Below are 18,532 nucleotides of genomic sequence, written 5' to 3'. Positions count from 1 at the left end.
TAAATTTTGGTCCCGAATTAAATTTTTCTTGTTAAAACATATTTATGACCATCTAAGTAATACTTGAATGGTATATTGTTTAATGCTTCTTTAAAACTAGCATATAGATAAATTACTCAAAAATATACTGGGGCTAAGAGATTAGGGAATTCTATTCTGTATGTATTTTGTTTCCATAAGTAAAGTAAAGGTTTGGTTTTCAAAGCAGTTTTACGTCTGGTTCTTAATGTTGTAAGCAGGACTAAATATCCTGCAATGTTTGTATACTTATGTTTCTGTAACTTTTTGTTTAGGAATCTATTTAACATGGGGATAGTAGGCTGAAAAATGGTGAGATATTTTCTTCATAAATAGTTAGCTCATTTTGAAGCTGAAGTTGGTTACTGACACAAAATGTCACCATTTGCAAGAGTCATTTTTGACCAGGTCTGAATTTTAGATTCAAATTATTCAAATGCAAATGTTTTAAGTTCCTTCTACCTTCTTTATACATTAAGTGTCCCTTTCTTTGGTTAAAGAAACTAATAATATATTGTACTAATTGTGGCAGAATTATGAATTTAAATGTTTGATTTCCATCTAATTTTTCATTCTAAGTCTAAAAAGACTTCACTTTTGTCCAGTTTTCTTGCCTATAACTTGGCCTAACATACTGTTCTCACAATGATTAACTTAGATTATGTCATTTTTTTATTTAACTAATGGCATGGTCCTATATTATAAAATAAGCTATTTGATGCTATGTAATGGTCTAACCCATTTGAACATGAAATTCATAAATTCACAGACATTTTTGTAAATCTGTAGTGCCTGAGATTCGAAATCTGACTGTAACATAGTTTGCATTGTATTGAATCCTAGCCCATGAATTCTTCTGATTATGATATTTCCTTTAGAATCATCCTTAATAATAACATATGTATGACACTGAAAGATTAAATGATTAAAGTAAAATATCTGTAAAAGCACAAAATCAGTTCATCTCTTTCACACATTTTTGAAAACCATTTATTTCTGTTTTAGGGAACACCTGGAAATGTTGATTGACCAATTAAAAATCAAATTACAAGACACCCAGAATAACTTACATATCAATGTATCTGAACTTCAAACACTACAGACTGAACACGATACTCTGCTAGAAAGGCACAACAAGATGCTACAGGAAACTGTGTCCAAAGAGGCAGAACTCCGTGAAAAGTAAGGTCGTTGGTAACACTAACACTGTTTGTTCCAGGCAGCAAAGTATTTCTTTGTGAAACTCCTAGTGTGATGTTCTGTGGAATAAATACAAATTTGAAATTTAAAAATAGACATTTCTAAAGGCTTGGTACTTTCTTTCTACCTTAAAATCCTCCTCCCCTCCCTTTGAATTGCTTTTTTATTTAGCGTTCTTAATGAACAGTAGCATTTATGAGGTTCATCCAGGATTCTGAAGCCCCCCATGGCCTTCATAGCCAACATGTTCTAAAAGAAAACAGCTACTGACCAACCTTGGTGTCATATTAGAATCGTTTTTCTTTCTATCAAGAGGAAGAATTCAAACAATTGCTCTCTGAAAAAGAATATGCAGTTTATCTTTGCAGTGCTCTGTTCAGCTGATCATATTGTTACACATTTGTTAATCATTACGGTACTTTGAATATATTAGTAGAATATACCAATATTGGCAGAATAGATTATTATGAACAAGGAACTTTGAATTCCTGCAATAAAGAAATTAGTTACTAATATTTGATGTGTCTTAGATTGTTCATCAAGGATAGTAGGATACTTTATACATCTCCGGTGTGCTTATTATACATGCTTAAGCTTTTGCTACCTCAAAGGTGAAAGCATTGGTTTTTCTTGGCTTTATAATCTATGTAATCATATAAATCAAAAGTTTCAGGGAAGATTTACTGATTTTCTAACTGCTTTATCACAAGGGTGTTTTTCCATGTGATTAGCTTATATACAGTGTGATGCTTGATATTTACATCATATGTGTCTTATCACTTATTTTCTAATCTAGAAAAGTTATTGCAGATTATATCACAACATGAATAAAGCATAGTTGATGCCCCTAAAATAATTCAGTCATTCAGTAAATGATTTTTCAGCACCTACTTTGTGCCAGTTTCTTTTCTAAGTATTGGAAAATATTGAAAACTAATGGTATTGTTATCATCTGTGCCCTAGTATGAAGAAATAGCTTTTTCTCTGTATACTTTTGACTTTTTAAAGCACCTTAATATTCATACTTTCTCTGGGTAAGAGTGATAGCATAATACTATAAAATGTCTCCAGAGGAATGTTTTAATTAGGCTGACTAGCTAATATTTTTATTATCCAGAGGGGCCCACCTAATATAAGTACCTCGATAAAAACTAGGAAAGAATAATAAACTTGCATCAGCACATTTGTTCCAATTCCAGATGTGGGGTTTAAGCTTCTAGCTTTCAGTAGGTAAATTCAGAAGTGAATTTATGAAAACTAGAAACCTTACCCTGGCTCTAAAATATAAGTGACTGCCAGTGGATCTTCCTTTACTTTCTTGGTAGATACTGTTTGGACAAGAAGCTTGTAGGAAAATGCAAGTTGGAGGGATAGCATGTTTCTAAACTCAATCACTGTGAACTTGACAATTAAGGTAACTTTTCTAAAACATGGTATTTTCATTGCATTTCTCCCTTCAGCCACTTAATCAAGAAGTTGACTATTTAAAATTATAGTTATTTCATCCTCTAAATATAGTCCTATTTTCTAACAAACCATTGAGTTCTTCATCTGAAATACAGAACACACTTTCTCAACCAAGATTCTTCATCTGAACTGTAGAACCCAGAAAATGATTTGAACTAGATGACAACAAATGTCACTTCTCCTAAGGTAGTTATACAGCTAGTACCATTAGAGAGGCATAGGAGAGAAGTTAATTCATAGTGGATGCTTTGGGAGATCAGGGCTTACTTTTCTCACGGAACCCAGACAAGAAAGATTGTCTGAATATGTGACGGTGGAAGATTTTATAAAGGAAGTTCCTCTCGTCCTTCAGGTTGTGTTCAATACAGTCAGAGAACATGATGATGAAGTCTGAACATGCACAGACTGTGAGTCAGCTAACATCCCAAAATGAGGTACTTCGCAACAGTTTCCGGGATCAAGTAAGACATTTGCAGGAAGAGCACAGAAAGACAATGGAGACTTTACAGCAGCAACTCTCTAAGGTGGAAGCTCAGCTCTTTCAGCTTAAGAGTGAACCCACCACAAAAAGTATGTATGTACTCATGGAAGTTTTCGTTGTTCATGTTCTCATGTGTTTATGTCACTTAAATTCATTCTTCACAAATTCATATGGAAATAGCAAATTTACTAGGTGACAACTGGTATCAATTCTCTGATCAATTAATTTTGGATTTGCATATTGCGAATATTAAACCCTTCTCAGTTATACTTCCAGCCACCTATATAGCCTCTTAGTATACTTATTTTCGGGGATTTGTTGCTGTCCTTGTAAAAGAGTATTTCCTTTTCTGTGACTTAAACCTACTTCTGTCAATCTCATGTTTGTCCTAACTCCAGTTAGGACCTATTTGGTGTTCTCCATTGTTAGCCATCAAATCTCTGTTTTCTAATTACAAACATTACAGAGAGAGCAAGTGGCTTAGAACCACTCAAGCAGCACTGAGCTTGCAGGATTGCTTGGCCAAAATGGCTTCTTCCCTTTCAGATATCTAAATAGTTGAAGTTTTAGTTCATCTGTACTAAATATCTTCTATTCTGATTGGAGGAAGAGTGAAAAAGTGTCAGTCAAGATAATGCTATATTTTAGTAGCAAGTTGATAATGTTTGGTTTCACATGGAAAATGTTGTCACTGGGGCATTGGCAGCTACAGGTCACTTGACATGATCGGAAACCAGCATCAAGAGAATTTAACATGTATCAAGAGTTGACAAAGGAAGAACCAGCCAGGCAAACACAAACTGCACTTAAGATTGTAATCTAGGAATCAGTAGTGGAGTAAGCAGCACAATATCAGAAATCCAGGAAAATGCTTGAGCAAGGGCAGCCAGAGGGCTAAGGTTTGAAAGAACAGGTAAGGCAACTTCATGAAGTGGAAAATAAATGGAATTTGATGTTTAAAGTCCTGGGTTTGAATTCTGGTCCCTAACTGAGCTCTTGAGAACTTGGGCAGTCATTTAATTTCTCTGAATGCCAGGTTTCTTGGGATTAATAAAGTGACTTATTTATAAGTGTCTTATAAACCCTGAAGTCCTATAAGGTGTTCATCATCTGCAAGTAGGAGAGCATTGCCCAAGAATTCTAATCAATTAGTTCCCTGCCCTGGATTCTGGACTCTTCTTGTCTGTACACCGTAGGTGTGAGTAGGCAACGGTAGGAACGCAGCAGAGGGCAGATGATCAACAGGAACTTCTGGTAAGCAAATTTCAATAAGTGTGTTGCATTTAAAAATATGCAACTATCTGAAATACGTAATCCTCAAAAATAGGTAGAATCTAGTTTTAGAATTTCTACTAATATTTAGCAATAGTATAGTCCTAAACCTAAATTAATAAAAAAGAATAATACTGTATTGTGAGCTTTGTGTTACATAGCAATTTATCTTACCTAGCTAGTGGCAGTTAATAGCTTCTGCTGAAATTACTTACATGGTTAAAATTTTAATGGCTGAATTTTTAGGACTATTTTAGAAATTCTTCATAACCTTTTACTTGTCTTCCAGTTATTAAATGTCCATAGCTTATAATGTCTTCGCCAATATTTTAATTTTGGGAAAACTGAATCCATCAGTTTTAAACAATCTCACACTTACCCTTAAAAAATTTTTTAACAGGCCCATCTTCTTCCCACCAACCTTTGAAGAACCTTCGAGAAAGGAGAAATACAGACCTTCCCCTTCTGGACATGCACACTATAACCAGGGAGGAGGGAGAAGGGATGGAGACAACTGACACTGAGTCTGCATCTTCTGCTAGCACTCACACACAGTCTTTAGAGCAACTTCTTAATTCTCCTGAACCTAAACTAGGTATGTTACTCTTTTTAAATATAAGTGCTTTTATTTAATTTTGCTGTATTATTTAATTAATATTACTCTAAGTTACAAATGCCTTTATGAGCTGCTTCAGTCAAACTTTTTTTTCGGTATTCCATTCCCAGTTCAAATGGAAATCCTTTCCTGCAGGATGAAAAAAAAGTAAACTGCTGACATTGCCCTAGGCTAGAGCCAGAAGTGGATGGTTGGAGGTTTCATTGTGGTATTAGAAAATAGGATTAAACTATTTTCGCACCCTTCCAAGAAACTGACAATTTCAATTTATTCCTCTTAATGAGAGAGTAGTGCTAAATTTGCCTTATTATATATAGTAAAGTTTTGATATATTTTTATTATCTATAATGAATATTAATGTGCTTCATTGAGGGAGAATCTTTTATCTTTCTCAAGTTTTGGGATCAACTGGAGTAAGGACAGTCTGTATCTATGGACACTGACAATGATAGGGGATTGAAACTGCAAGTCATGGTTATTTCAGGTGAAGTTAATAGTGGTGAAATGGAGGTATCACAGTAGAGTAGCATCAGGCTCTCGAATTTGACTTGGATTTATAATTTTTGCCAAAATTACTTGTATACTCTAAGCCTGTTGCCTTATTTGTAAAATTTGAATAATGCCTACCCTACCCCATATAAGATTTTTATGAGGGTTTAGCGATACATATAGTACATGTTAATACTTCCCTCATTTATAAGGGAATGATATAATTTCTCAGAATATTAATAGATGGTAAAAAGATAAGTGATGAAAAACTATAAAACATTCTATAAGAATAAGCTTATAGAATTGGGACTCAGAAGGCATGTATTCAATTAGATGTGTTTTAGAATAGAGACTGTCTAGTGTTACATTCAACATGTAACCTTTTTATTTGAAGCATGCTGAAAAGATGAATGGCAAAGAGAAGGGACCTCTGTAATACTGCAGAAGTAAAATATATTTAAACATTTTTCTTATTTAGACTATTCATCTGTAGTCACTGATTTTGAAAATTAATTATTTGAAAATACATTGCAGAACCTCCTTTATGGCATGCTGAAGTTACCAAAGAAGAGTTGGTTCAGAAGCTCAATTCCACTGCAAAAAGTGCCGATCACTTGAATGGCCTGCTTCGGGAAACGGAAGCAACCAATGCAATCCTTATGGAGCAAATTAAGGTAAATTTTTAAAAAAGCTGGCCACCCTGAAAATACTTGGAGCCAATTTGGTTTTCTTGACTCTGTACACACATGCATGCATGCAAATGTAGTTTAAAAATTCTCACTTCTAATATGCCCGTAACATCTTGATTTTTTTTTTTGCTTCCTAATATTGAAATATTGATTGCTTTAATATCTACTGTAAAAAAACTTTTAATTTCTACTTGTTCTAAGAAACTAATAGTTTCAGAAATGAGACAGATGTTCACAAGTCATTATTCCACATGGACTTACCTAAAACTTAAGTGGCTATGGGTCCTTAAATTCTAAGGATAAAGTGTGGAACACTTAATTCAGATTGTTCCTTTGGTGTTTATGACACTAAACTACTTGACACAGATTGTGGGTGGGGGTGACAAAGTGGCATAGTAAGTTGTTCCTGTCTAAAATAAACCCCAAATATCTAGAAGCGAGGTAAATTCAGGAGCAGTTGAGATTTACTCAAAATTAGATGTTTTAGCCCCAGCTCTTTGATAAATCACATCTCAAAAATAGTCATGCTCTTTATTGAGTAGTTCTCATGTGCCAGGCCCTGAGATCTACATATATTATCTTTTTAAATACTCACAATCACTGTATGAGAGAAAAATTGAAGCTGGTAAATGGTAGAGCAAAATTCAAATTCATGTCTGCCTGAAAAGCATATGCTTCTTCCACTATACCTTGCTGCCAGAAATAGGTTTGCCCTACCTCTGTGCAGAGCCATGAGCTGTCCTTGTCAAATTAATTGTTTTAATGATGAAATATTTTTAAGTAAATTGGAGATATCATGACATCCCACTGCTAAATACTTTGGTGCACATCCCTACAAAATAATTTCCCACATAGTCAGAATAACATCACACCTAACAAATCAGTAACCCAGTGAACCTCAGTAACTACTTGCATGTTATATTTTCTTAAATTTATACTCTCTTGCATAATTTCCTAGACCTTATTATCACTTTTTAAAATTACTTTATGTTTCAGGTCAAAGTTGATCAATTTCCCTGAATAAACTGAATGATGAAATATAACAATAGGTAGCTTTGTTTCAACCCAGAAATATTCCTCAAAGACTTCACTTGAACATCCTACTATCTTTTTTCACATCATTCTTAAAGTGTTTTGCCTCATGTTTTTGTAGTATTTTATAATCTTAGGTTTCTAAATTTTCATTGTATCCTGGACTCTGATCTTTGTTTTGGTGAAAATGCATTTTATCTTGTAACTGTGATTTCACTGTGGACATCATAACTGACTAGGGTTCTGGGAACAAGGCAGGGGATGGGAGTTAGTGGAGGATGTAGATATTCATGTCAGACCCCATTTTCAAACTCTGGCTCAGCCTCCTTAATAAAATGTATTTGTTATCTCAGAGGCCTGAGCCCCACTGGTTCAGCTTCTATAGAGAACAGAAGGTGGAGGGAGCATCACCGTACCAACCTGTGGTGCTGATTGCTCCATACATAGACTTTCCATCAGTCCCCATTTTCAGCTCCTGTGTCCATGTCACCTTGTACTTCTGAAGCAGAAGCTTGTCCTTTCCTCTTATGAGTAGTCCCTTTGATAGCTGCTGGACTGAGTCAGTTTCCACTTCTTTATATGCTTCCCATCTTATAGGAATTTTTTGATATCTCCATCTACTATATTTTCCCCTTCTATCTTTATCCTTTTTTTCCCCCCATTTTTTTTTTTTTTTTTTTTTTGGGTTTTGGGAGAAGAGAAGAAAAATGCATGCATTCAGGCTGCCATGTTTAGCCAGAAGCTCCTAAAACCCATTTTAAACTCATTTCTCCAACACCAGCTTCTCAAAAGTGAAATAAGAAGATTGGAAAGAAATCAAGAACGAGAGAAGTCGGTAGCTAACTTGGAATACTTGAAGAATGTCTTGCTACAGTTCATTTTCCTTAAACCAGGCAGTGAAAGAGAGAGGCTCCTTCCTGTTATAGACACAATGTTGCAGCTGAGCCCTGAAGAAAAGGGAAAACTTGCTGCAATTGCTCAGGGTAGGTGAAAGAGTCTTACAACTTTTATTTTATAATATACATTAAATGTTGGCCTTGTGGTTGAAATTTTGTCTTTGTGTATACTTGGTCTCTTTCATGACTGACATTATGACTTTGGATGCATTCGATCATATGGTAGCTAGCTTTGAAAAGCTGTATTTTGTTTGTTTGTTTTAACATTTTAGGGCAACTATAATACATATATAGAACTTAAACATTCAGTAAAATACAATATAGTGCTTAGTTTGATCTTCCAGCTCTTTCAAAAATTGGATTGCTAATCCTGGCCCTGATTTCTGTCAAAGACTACAGGTATAATTAGTGGACATGTGGGGGTGAGGGTCAAAATACTTTATAAGTAGTGGTATGTACTTTCGAAAACATCACAACAGTAGGCCCCAGAATGTCTGCTGGTCCCAAGTTTAGTGATGTTGGAACTAATCAGTGTGTTTAGTTTTTAGTCTGATGTGCCTCTTATATTTTAATTACTTTTTCAAACTTAAAATGAAATTTTCACAAATATGCAAAAGTAGAAAAAATATATGAGTCCCCTTGTGTACCTTGCTTCAATAATTGTCATCATTTTGTGAATCCTGCATTCTTTTTTCCCCATCAAACTCTTCTTTTTCTGGAATATTTTAAAGCATATCTGATAGCATGTCATTTTACCTAAAAATACTTCAGCATGGATCTCTAAGAAATAGGAACTTTTAAAACCACATCCACAACAACAAAATTTACAATATTGTCTTAATATCTAATACCTAGCCCATGTTTAAATTTCCACATTTATCTCAGAAATGCTTTTTTACTTGATTTATCAAATCATGATTCAAATAAGGTCTATACATTAACTTTAGTTGTTATAGATCGAAAGAGATTTAAAAGGCATACCTGTTCCCCATTCTTCCTATTTCTGTGCCACTTATTTGTTGAAGAAACCAATTTTTTATTCCATAAAATGTCTCATATTCTGGATTTGACCAATTGCCTCATCCTGTTGATGCCCTTTAACATGGTCCTCAAAATTGAGTGAGGATTAGAGTCACCTGGAATGCTTGTTAAAACACAGATGGCTGGGGCCCACCCCAGTTTCTGATTCAGTAGATCTAGGGTGGAACCCAAGAATTTGCCTTTTTACAAGTTCCCAAGTGAGGCTGATCAGTGATGAGGGAGGAATGTTCTCAATACTCAAGGCAGATTCAGTTTTGCTAATTATGGGTAAACTACCTTAGCCACAATAGCCATTTTTGTCAAAAGATCTAAATTGAGAATACTTCATGTACATTTTTGATTAGTACAGTTATCCTAAATTAGAAATTTGCTTTTATTTATTGTTTTTTTATTCTATCATAGCTAAAACTATTTATTTTATTATAAAATTAACCAGAACTTTAGGAAGGGCATGTGTATTTTTTATGCATTTTTTTTATTATGAACTTTAGCAGATACACATAACAGTGACAACTTTCAAAGTACGATTTAACAAGTATGGAGACCAAATTTCAAAGAATGTTGTAGGCTACATTCCACAATTTCAACCATTTCCATTATTGTAAAATATAACAGAAAGGTGTTAACTTTCATTGTACAGCTCAACAAGTAGTTTATATAGGTAATTTCAAAAAATGTTATGGGTTACTCTTCCACAGTTTCAGTCTTTCCTCATTGTGAAATATAAGAGATATATATATACAGAAAGGTGATAACTTTCAAAGCACAATTCAACAAATAGCTATAGAGCAAATTTCAAAGAATGCTATAGGTTCTAGTTCCACCATTTCAGTTATTTCCTTCTTGCTATTCTGATACCCTAACATCTAAAAAGTATATATATATATAAAGTTTAAGTATTCGTATTCCTTTGTTAAATCCTATCCTGTCTGTTGCTACCCCTTCCTCTCATCTAATCACTTTCTCTATCTTCAGGGGTGTCTAGGCAGTGACCATACTAACTTACTCATATTGAAAAGGGGTATCAACATTATGGGGAAGGGGGCTCATCTGATTGTTGTTCTTAAAGAGGCTGTTGCCTCAGTTTTAGGATGTGTCTGGCACAGGAACACTCTGGTGGGTTTAAGTTTCTGAGAGATAAAACTTAGTGAGTGAATCTTTTATAGAATCTCAGATAAGGACCTAGGTATTTCGGTACTACTGTTAGAAAGGGCATGGCATATGTGGCCATTTGGGATGTCTAGCTGGAGCTTGTGTAAGAGTAACCTCCAGGATAGCCTCTCAACCCTTTTTGAGATCTCTTAGCCACTGTCACCTTATTTTGTTACCTTTCTTTTCCAAACCCTTTTGGTCAAGTAGGCATTTTCAATCCCTTGATGCCAGGTCCAGGGTCATTCCTGGGAGTCATGTCCTACGTCATCAGGGAGATTCATTCCCCAGGGACTCATGTCCCACATGAGGGGGAGGTTAATGATTTATGTGCCAATTTGGGCTGAGAGAGAGAAAGGCCACATCGGAGCAATAAAACACGTTCTCTGGAGGTGCCTCTTAGGCATAATTATAGGAAGGCTTATAGCCTCCCATTTACAGCCCTAAGTTTCACAGAAGCAAGCATCAAGATCGAGGGCCTGATTTGTTAAGTAGGGGGGTTCCTAATTTCACATAACATGTATTCTGTCCCGAGATAAACAATAAGTTTCTCACATTATCTTCACTTAGTTGTACAGTCATCATCACTCTCAATTTTAAACAGTTATCATAACATAAAACATCCCAGAAGGCTTATCAGCTGCTAATTATTCATCCCTAGTATTAGTGTAGTGCTGTTAAGATATTCCTATTAAATACAGTCTATAATATGTAATGATAGTTTTTCCATATACCACTGTGTTGTTAATTCTTTCTACCAGCATCATACCGTATAAGTATATCATGCTAACACTTTTTTATATTTGTAGTGCTACTCTGTGGGTTACATGCCTTTAAACAACCACTTTCGAACATGTTCACCTTCAATATGGCACTGATACTTTTAATCCCATTAACGAACCATAGTGATACCTGTCCATTCCTGTACCACTAAGTTCACCCTCATTATCATGTCTGTACATATTAGATTATCATTCCCCCTTCACTAGCTTCTGTCTATCTCTGGGTCCCCTATATTCTACATTATAAGACAGTTATTTTACATTGTTCGTAAGTTCACATTAGTGGTAACACAATATCTCTCCTTTTGTGTCTGGCTTATTTCAGCATTATGTCTTCAAGGGTGATCGTGTTGTCATATGTTTCAAGACCTCATTCCTTCTTGCTGCATAGTATTCCATCATACATATATACCACATTTTGTTTATCCACTCCTCTTTTGAGGGGCACTTGGATTGTTTCCATCTCTTGGCAATTGTGAACAATGCTGCTATGAACATCAGTGTGCAAATGTCTGTTCATGTCACTGCTTTCAGATCTTCTGGGTCTATACCAATAAGTGAAATTGCTGGATCGTAGGGTAACTCGGTATCTAGTTTTCTGAGGAACTGCCAAACTGTCTTCCTTTGATGTACAGAAGGTTTTGATTTTAAGGTGTTCGCATTTCTCTGTTTCTTTTGTTGCTTGTGCTTTGGGTGTAAAGTCTAAGAAGCTACCTCCTAAAACTAGGTCTTGAAGATGTTTCTCTACATTACATTCTAGGAGTTTTATGGTACTGTCTCTTATATTGAGGTCTTTGATCCACTTTGAGTTCATTTTTTTATAGGGTGTGAGGTAGGGTTTCTCTCATTATTTTGAATATGGCTATCCAGTTCTCCCAGCCCCATTTATTGCAGAGACTGTTCTGTCCCAGTTCATTGGATTTGGGAGCCTTATCAAAAATCAGTAACTGTGGAACTAGGGGTCTATTTCCAAACTCTCCATTCAATTCCACCGAGTTTATTGGGTTTATTTGGATTTAGTCTATTTGGAGTTTGTTGGGCATCTTTGATTTGCATGTTTATGTCATTTAGAAGGGTTGGGAAGTTTTCCCCAACAATGTCTTCGAATATTCTTCCTAGCCCTTTTCTCTTCACCTTCTGGAACACCAGTGATTCTTTTTGGTGCACTTCATGTTGTCCATTATTTCCCTGAGCTCCATTTCAAATCTTTTCGTTTTTTTTGTTTTGTTTTTTACCATTTGTTCTTTTGTGTTTTTGCATTCAATCATCTGTCCTCTCATTCACTTATTCTTTCTTCTGCCTCTTCAAATCTGCTGTTGTGTGTCTCAAATATATTTTTAATTTGATCAACAGTATCTTTTATTTTCATAAGATCTTTTTTTTTTTTTTTTTTTAACTCTTTCAAATTCTTCTTTATGCTCTTCTAGGGTCTTCTTGATGTCCTTTATGTCCTTAGCCATCTCACTGAAGTTGTTTTGGAGATTTCTGTGTCGTCTTTGATTAATTGCTCCAAGTTCTGTGTCTCCTCCAGTGTTTTAATTTGGTTGTTTGAGTTGTCCATATCTTCTAGTTTCTTCATTGCTTTATGATTTTCTGTTGTTGGCCTCATTGTAGTTGCTTGTCTTGATAAGGTTATTTTAGGATATGCACGATTATTTGAATATTTATAATTTGGCAGAGCTACAGGTTGGTGGTGTGCACTTTCCCTGTCCTACCAGCAGACGGTGCTCTTGAGCCACCTCTTACCCTCAAGACAACTCTCCCCCAACTTCATCTATGCATTGGGCGGGGTCCAAACTGGGTGGAAATCCAGTCAGCGCACCAATTTTCCATATGTACTGGGGACTGCCAGCCCTGTGGGAGGAGAGCAGGTCCTGTGCAGTTGAGCAGGGAGTCTGCTCCAGGAAACAGTGGTCCCAGCAATTCCTAGGGCTGCGAGTGGACCACTCTGGGGCTGCAGAACTGTGTGTCTCACCTTCCAGCTCAAATGCACCGTGCACCCACAAGTCCCTGAGGTTGGGGAGGGACTCCTGCCTCTCAGCTGTGCACACTGCAGGCTTCCTTGGAGGAGGGGTAGTTGCGGTCACATTTCTGCCGAATACTGCCAAATATCGGGTTCCCTTACAGGAGCTCTCAGGCCTGGGGCTATGAAGGGTTATCTCCCCAGACAACTGCTGAGATGGATGCACAGGGTGTGGAAAGCTCCTCCCTTCCGCATTTCCTCATCCGGCTCCATCCACCCATCCCCGGCAGCGTTCTGGCCCTAACACTCACCTGTTCTAAACACAGTGTCTCTGCCTCTCCAGCTGCGTCCTCACTGTGTGCCATAGAAGCCCTTGCCCTGACGGTGCACCCTGGAACTACTGTTCTGGAGCGCTTTCTGTCCTTTACCTAGTATTTTTCACGGAAGAGAATTTTTCTCTGCCTCTCCTAATCCACATCTTCCCAGAAGTCTCTTAAGTATTTTTAGAATACTGCATATAATTTTTTATAACTGCCCACTTCTGAGAAGATAGGAGTAGTTGGCTGTTTTTAAAGATACGGCCCGCATCTCCAGACACCTCACGCCTCAGCAGCTGTTCCCCTGTAATTTTTAAAGTAAAACATAGCTTTCGCTAGACCAACAATGTAATCTCAGTATTTAGCATATCCAGTAGTCTTCTTTTAAAAACATATTTAATGTAATGTAGATATTACTAAAACCCAACTCCTATTTAAAAGATCTCAAAGAGAATGAGTTAGGGGTCCCAATAATAGACATGTCTTTTATAATTCCCAGAGAATATATACAGGTGGCCAATAAAAATCTGGAACTTTAAAACATTAATTTTTGCTTATGTCTTGTAAAGCAATGAAAACTACTTATTAAACTTAAATTTTTTTACTTGTTATTTACTTCTTGTCTCTTTATCTCTGTGAGCAATTGAAAGAAAACTTTGATAAACAGTGATGGTTTAGTAGCAAATTTAGCTATGACTTAAGAGAATTAGTAACTGAAAGATAGGACACAAGGAATTATCCAGAATTCAGCATGGAGAAACAAGTTGAAAGAAAAAAAAAAAACAAACCAGAAGAGTGGGTAAAAGAGGATTAAGTGTGATAACATCTAACATATACTTAATAACTGAAGTTCAAAAAGGAGAGGAGAGAGAGAGAATGGGGCAGAGAATATTTGAAGACAATGACAAAATTTTCCAGAACTGATAAAGGATATCCACAGTTTCAAAAACAAAAAACAAAACAAAACAAAAAAACAAAACAAGAAAATCTCAAACAGGAGAAAAGAAGTCCACATCTATTCCCATAAAAATGAAACTGCCAGTGAAAGTGGGGGGAGGCCGGAGAGGATAGAGAAAATCTCAAAGGCAGCCACAGAAAGAAGGTACATTGCCTCATTATCTTTAAAGGAGATAGGACTTACATGAGAAGGGTTTTCTCAACAGAAGTGGTTAGAATGTTGGCTTCAGTGTGCTGAAGATAACAACTACCAGCCTCCTGAAAATATTTTTCTAAATCCTTTCTCACAAACAGAAACCTTCCTTATCTTTAAGGTTAGGGTTAGGGTTAGGGTTAGGGAAATTCTAAACAATGTGCTGCCTGTTTCTTGGCAGTACTGTGAATTTTGAAGTTAAACTAAATTTTTGGTACCATAACAACTGGAATTTAGGCTTCTAAAATGTTATGAGAATATTTATTGCAAGATCAGACTTGCAGATTGATTGTTATTTAAAAGAAAAAGGGGGGATCTCTTCTGAAATTTTTCATAGAAACCTAGAATTTCTCTGATCTTTAAACTGTTGCGAGAATTTATTTCTGTTGATTATAAAAAAGATAAAAGTGTAGCTGGAATGCTCATATAATACAGAATGATACACCCACTTTGAAAAGGTCAGCATTTTCTTATCTAGTTAAAAATATACTCACAATGTAACAGTCCCACTCCTAGTATTTATCCAAGAGAGTTGAAAACCTGCGTTCACATAAAAACCTTCACCCAAAATTTTGAACGTATTAAAAATTACTGCTATGGGAATACTCAGGAATGATTATGGTTTGCAAATTTTCTTGGGTATGGTAGGAACATGTTGGAAATGATGTAGTTATTTTAGGTTATTTGTTTTTCTTATTCCTTTGTTTTCTTATGGTTAATTTTCTTGGGGTATGGTAGGGACATGTTGGAAGCAATGCAGTTATTTTAGGCTATTTGTTTTTCTTATACCTTTGTTTTGTTTGAATTTTTTTTAATCTTTCGATAAAGTAAAAAAAAAAAGCTATTGCATTAAAAAAAAATTAGCTTCAGTGTAGTTATTTTAGGTCATCCGGTTTTTCTTATGCCTTTGATTATGGTTTGTTAATTTTCTTGGGGTATGGTAGGAACATGTTGGAAGCATTGTAGTTATTTTAGATTATTTGTTTTTCTTATTCTATTGTTTGGTTATGGTTTGTTAATTTTCTTGGGGAATGGTAGGAACATGTTGGAAGCAAGGTACTTATTCTAGGTTGTTTTTCTTAATCCTTTGTTTTGTTTGAAATGTGTTTTTTTGTTGTCTGTTTTTTTAATTTTATGATAAAGTTAAAAAAATAAAACTTAAATTAAAAAAAAACAAAACACTGGATTGTATCCACTAAAAAGGTGAGTTTTATGGTATATGAATTAATTTCAATTTTTAAATATTTAAAAAATTAAAAAACCAGTGTATATTTATAGTGGCTTTATTCAAAATTGCTAAAAACTGGAAACAGTTTTCAACTGGTAAATGAATAAACAAACTGTGGTACCACCATACAATGGAATACTAGCAGTAAAAAGGAACTGGCCATTGATAACACACAGCAACGTGGATGACTTTCAGATGCGTTATGCTAAGTGAAAGAAGCCAGGCTCAAAAGGCTATATACCGTATAATTCTATTTATAATATTCTGAAAAAGTCAAAATTGTAAGGACAGAAAACAGATTAGTGGTTGCCAATTAATGGAGGAAGGGGTTGATCACAAACAGTCACAAGAGAACTTTTTGAAGTGATAGAAATGTACATTACCTTGGTTGGGTTGGTGGTACATGACTATGCATTTGCCAAAAAGTGAATCATATCTCAATAAACCTGTCTTTAAAATGATTTTAAAAAAAAACAAAACAAAAAGAAAAACAGTAGTTTTTTCGTTTGATTTGGTTTAGTTTGAGGTTTACCATAAATTTATTGTTTTGTTTTGTTTTGTTTTTTGACACAAAGCTAAGTTTTGTAAAGGTGTCTGAATTAGTTTGCCAGGGTTGCTGTGACAGATACTACCCAGTGAAGTAGCTTAAACAACAGGAATGTACTGTCCATGTGAAATCCAACATCAAAGTATTGACAGGGCTTGCTTTCTCCTGGGGTCTGCAGGGGTTCAGCAATCCTCCGTCGCGCAGCAATCTCTTCTCCTCCTGTCTTCTCTGATTTCCCCGACTTTTGGCTTCTACTTTCATGTCCAAGTTTGGATTAAGCCCACCTTGATTCAGTTTGGCTTCATCTAAATAGGATTTTCAAAGATCCTATAAGTCTATAACTAATAACATCTTCAAAGGTTTTATTTACCAATGGGTTCATACCTCTAGTCCCCAGGTGACAACTTAAACAACTAGATTTTCTTACTGAGCCCTTTGAAGGTTCAATTTTAGATTGCTTCATGTTGCATATCACTCTTTTGAAGTAAACTATAAAGCATAAAAATAGCTATTTAATTGGTTCAACTGAGAAAATCCAATATTATGTCCTTAAAAAGGAGAAATTTAGAAAAGTATCTAATGTTGTCTGTAAGATGGCATGTTAAGAAAAAGAAAAGAAAAATTGTATTTGCTTATATACAGTAGTTCTAGAATATAGATTTCACATTGAGAATGTTTAAATTTTTTTTTTTTTTTTTTTTTTATTTAATTTTCCAAAGGTGAGGAAGAAAATGCTTCACGTTCTTCAGGATGGGCATCCTATCTGCATAGTTGGTCTGGACTTCGATAGACTGGTGGAAAGAAAATGGTTTATTTATTAACCAAATAGAATCCGTTTGACAAAAAATGGTTCAACTATATTGCTGTCATCCTTTTGTTAAAAAGTATGTACATATGTTCACATCTTCATATATTTGTACCTATATATGACAGATGTATTTAAAAGTCTCAGCTTGTAGTAAAAAGTACTACAGCTTGAAGTTGACACCTGTCCAGTCCTTTGATTCAACACCACAGAAACCACTATATCTGTGATCTTCTATGTACATTGTCAGAATTAAAACACAAAGAGTGAATTCACTCCCCTCCTTCTCTGGAACCTCAGCCCTGCCTATTTCTTGGCAGTACTGTGAATTTTGAAGTTAAATAAAATTTTGGTACCGTAACAACTGGAATTTAGGCTTTTAAAATAATGTTATGAGACTATTTATTGCAAGATCAGACTTGCAGATGGATTGTTATAACATTAATTCTACGTTGTTAGAGGAAATTTGGTTATTAGACTATGAAGGGAAAGCTTTATTGGTAAAATTGACCATCGTAATTATTAAGGGCCTATAAAGTAAACATGCTTCAATTCTATAATTAATCATGAGGCTACACTAAAATAAAGTTTTATTTAGTTATTTGTTTTAAAATGCACTTTAAAAATAAAAACTGCTCATATACATACATGTATGTATCTAAAGTTTCTTATCCCAAAACTGATTGTGTTGTCAGAAGGTCTTGGGACCACCATGGTGGTGATTTCACGGTGTCTTTCCAGGCTTTTTTTACAGTAACTCTACTTGAAAGCCAAGGGCCTATCTTGAGAATTTTCTCCACCATCCCCCCACCCCCATATAAAAACATTGCAGAACAGCGACTATATTATTCAGAATTATATCTAAACATGAAACTGGTGCTTCCTGTGTTTTGGTAGATAGAATTGTTCCGTAAACTTTCCATCAGAAGGGATTTTAGACAAGCACCTTATAGATCAAAGTACATTAGCTCTTGTGAATAATTCTAAATGGCGGTATCAATTATCTTTGACATCTCTGAATATATTGTATTGACAAGATATAAATTGTGTTCTGAAATCATAAATTTGATAATTCTATTTTACTGTTTATTTGGTAATAAATCACTGCATTGTATACTCTTGAAGTTTTCTTAAGCCTTCCAATTTATACTCAAGTTTTTCACTTTCAGTTGGAGAACTAACTTTGCACTTTGGTTACTCAGAACATTGGTTTCCAATTCAGTTTCTGAAATTTGCTGCCGACACATTGAGTTTGTTCTTTAAGAAAAAATCTTGTATCTTTTTTCCTATCTCAGAAGACCAGACCTAACTAGTGAGTGTTACTGAAAATATATCTATTTCAGAGCTGACATATTTAAAGTTTAGTTTTTCTTACTTTATAAACTGTGAA

The 18,532-nt window shown here is 35.2% G+C and overlaps 1 protein-coding gene across 1 annotated transcript in view; it reads left to right on the top strand.

Annotated features, from left to right (window-relative positions):
- The window catches only part of GCC2 (GRIP and coiled-coil domain containing 2), a 71,266-nt gene extending 53,010 nt beyond the window's left edge, over positions 1-18,256 (top strand). The window contains exons 18-23 of the mRNA XM_037806947.1: positions 1,024-1,200; positions 3,038-3,255; positions 4,839-5,033; positions 6,078-6,217; positions 8,046-8,247; positions 17,057-18,256. Of these exons, the coding sequence (XP_037662875.1) occupies positions 1,024-1,200; positions 3,038-3,255; positions 4,839-5,033; positions 6,078-6,217; positions 8,046-8,247; positions 17,057-17,127 (1,003 nt within the window). The 3' untranslated portion in view covers positions 17,128-18,256. The remainder of the gene's footprint in view (positions 1-1,023; positions 1,201-3,037; positions 3,256-4,838; positions 5,034-6,077; positions 6,218-8,045; positions 8,248-17,056) is intronic.
- The last annotated feature ends 276 nt before the right edge of the window (positions 18,257-18,532 follow it).

This window comes from Choloepus didactylus, chromosome 17 (genome assembly GCF_015220235.1).
Source record: "Choloepus didactylus isolate mChoDid1 chromosome 17, mChoDid1.pri, whole genome shotgun sequence".
In the NCBI taxonomy this organism is placed as follows: domain Eukaryota; kingdom Metazoa; phylum Chordata; class Mammalia; order Pilosa; family Megalonychidae; genus Choloepus; species Choloepus didactylus.
This window is presented reverse-complemented; position numbering and strand designations above follow the sequence as displayed.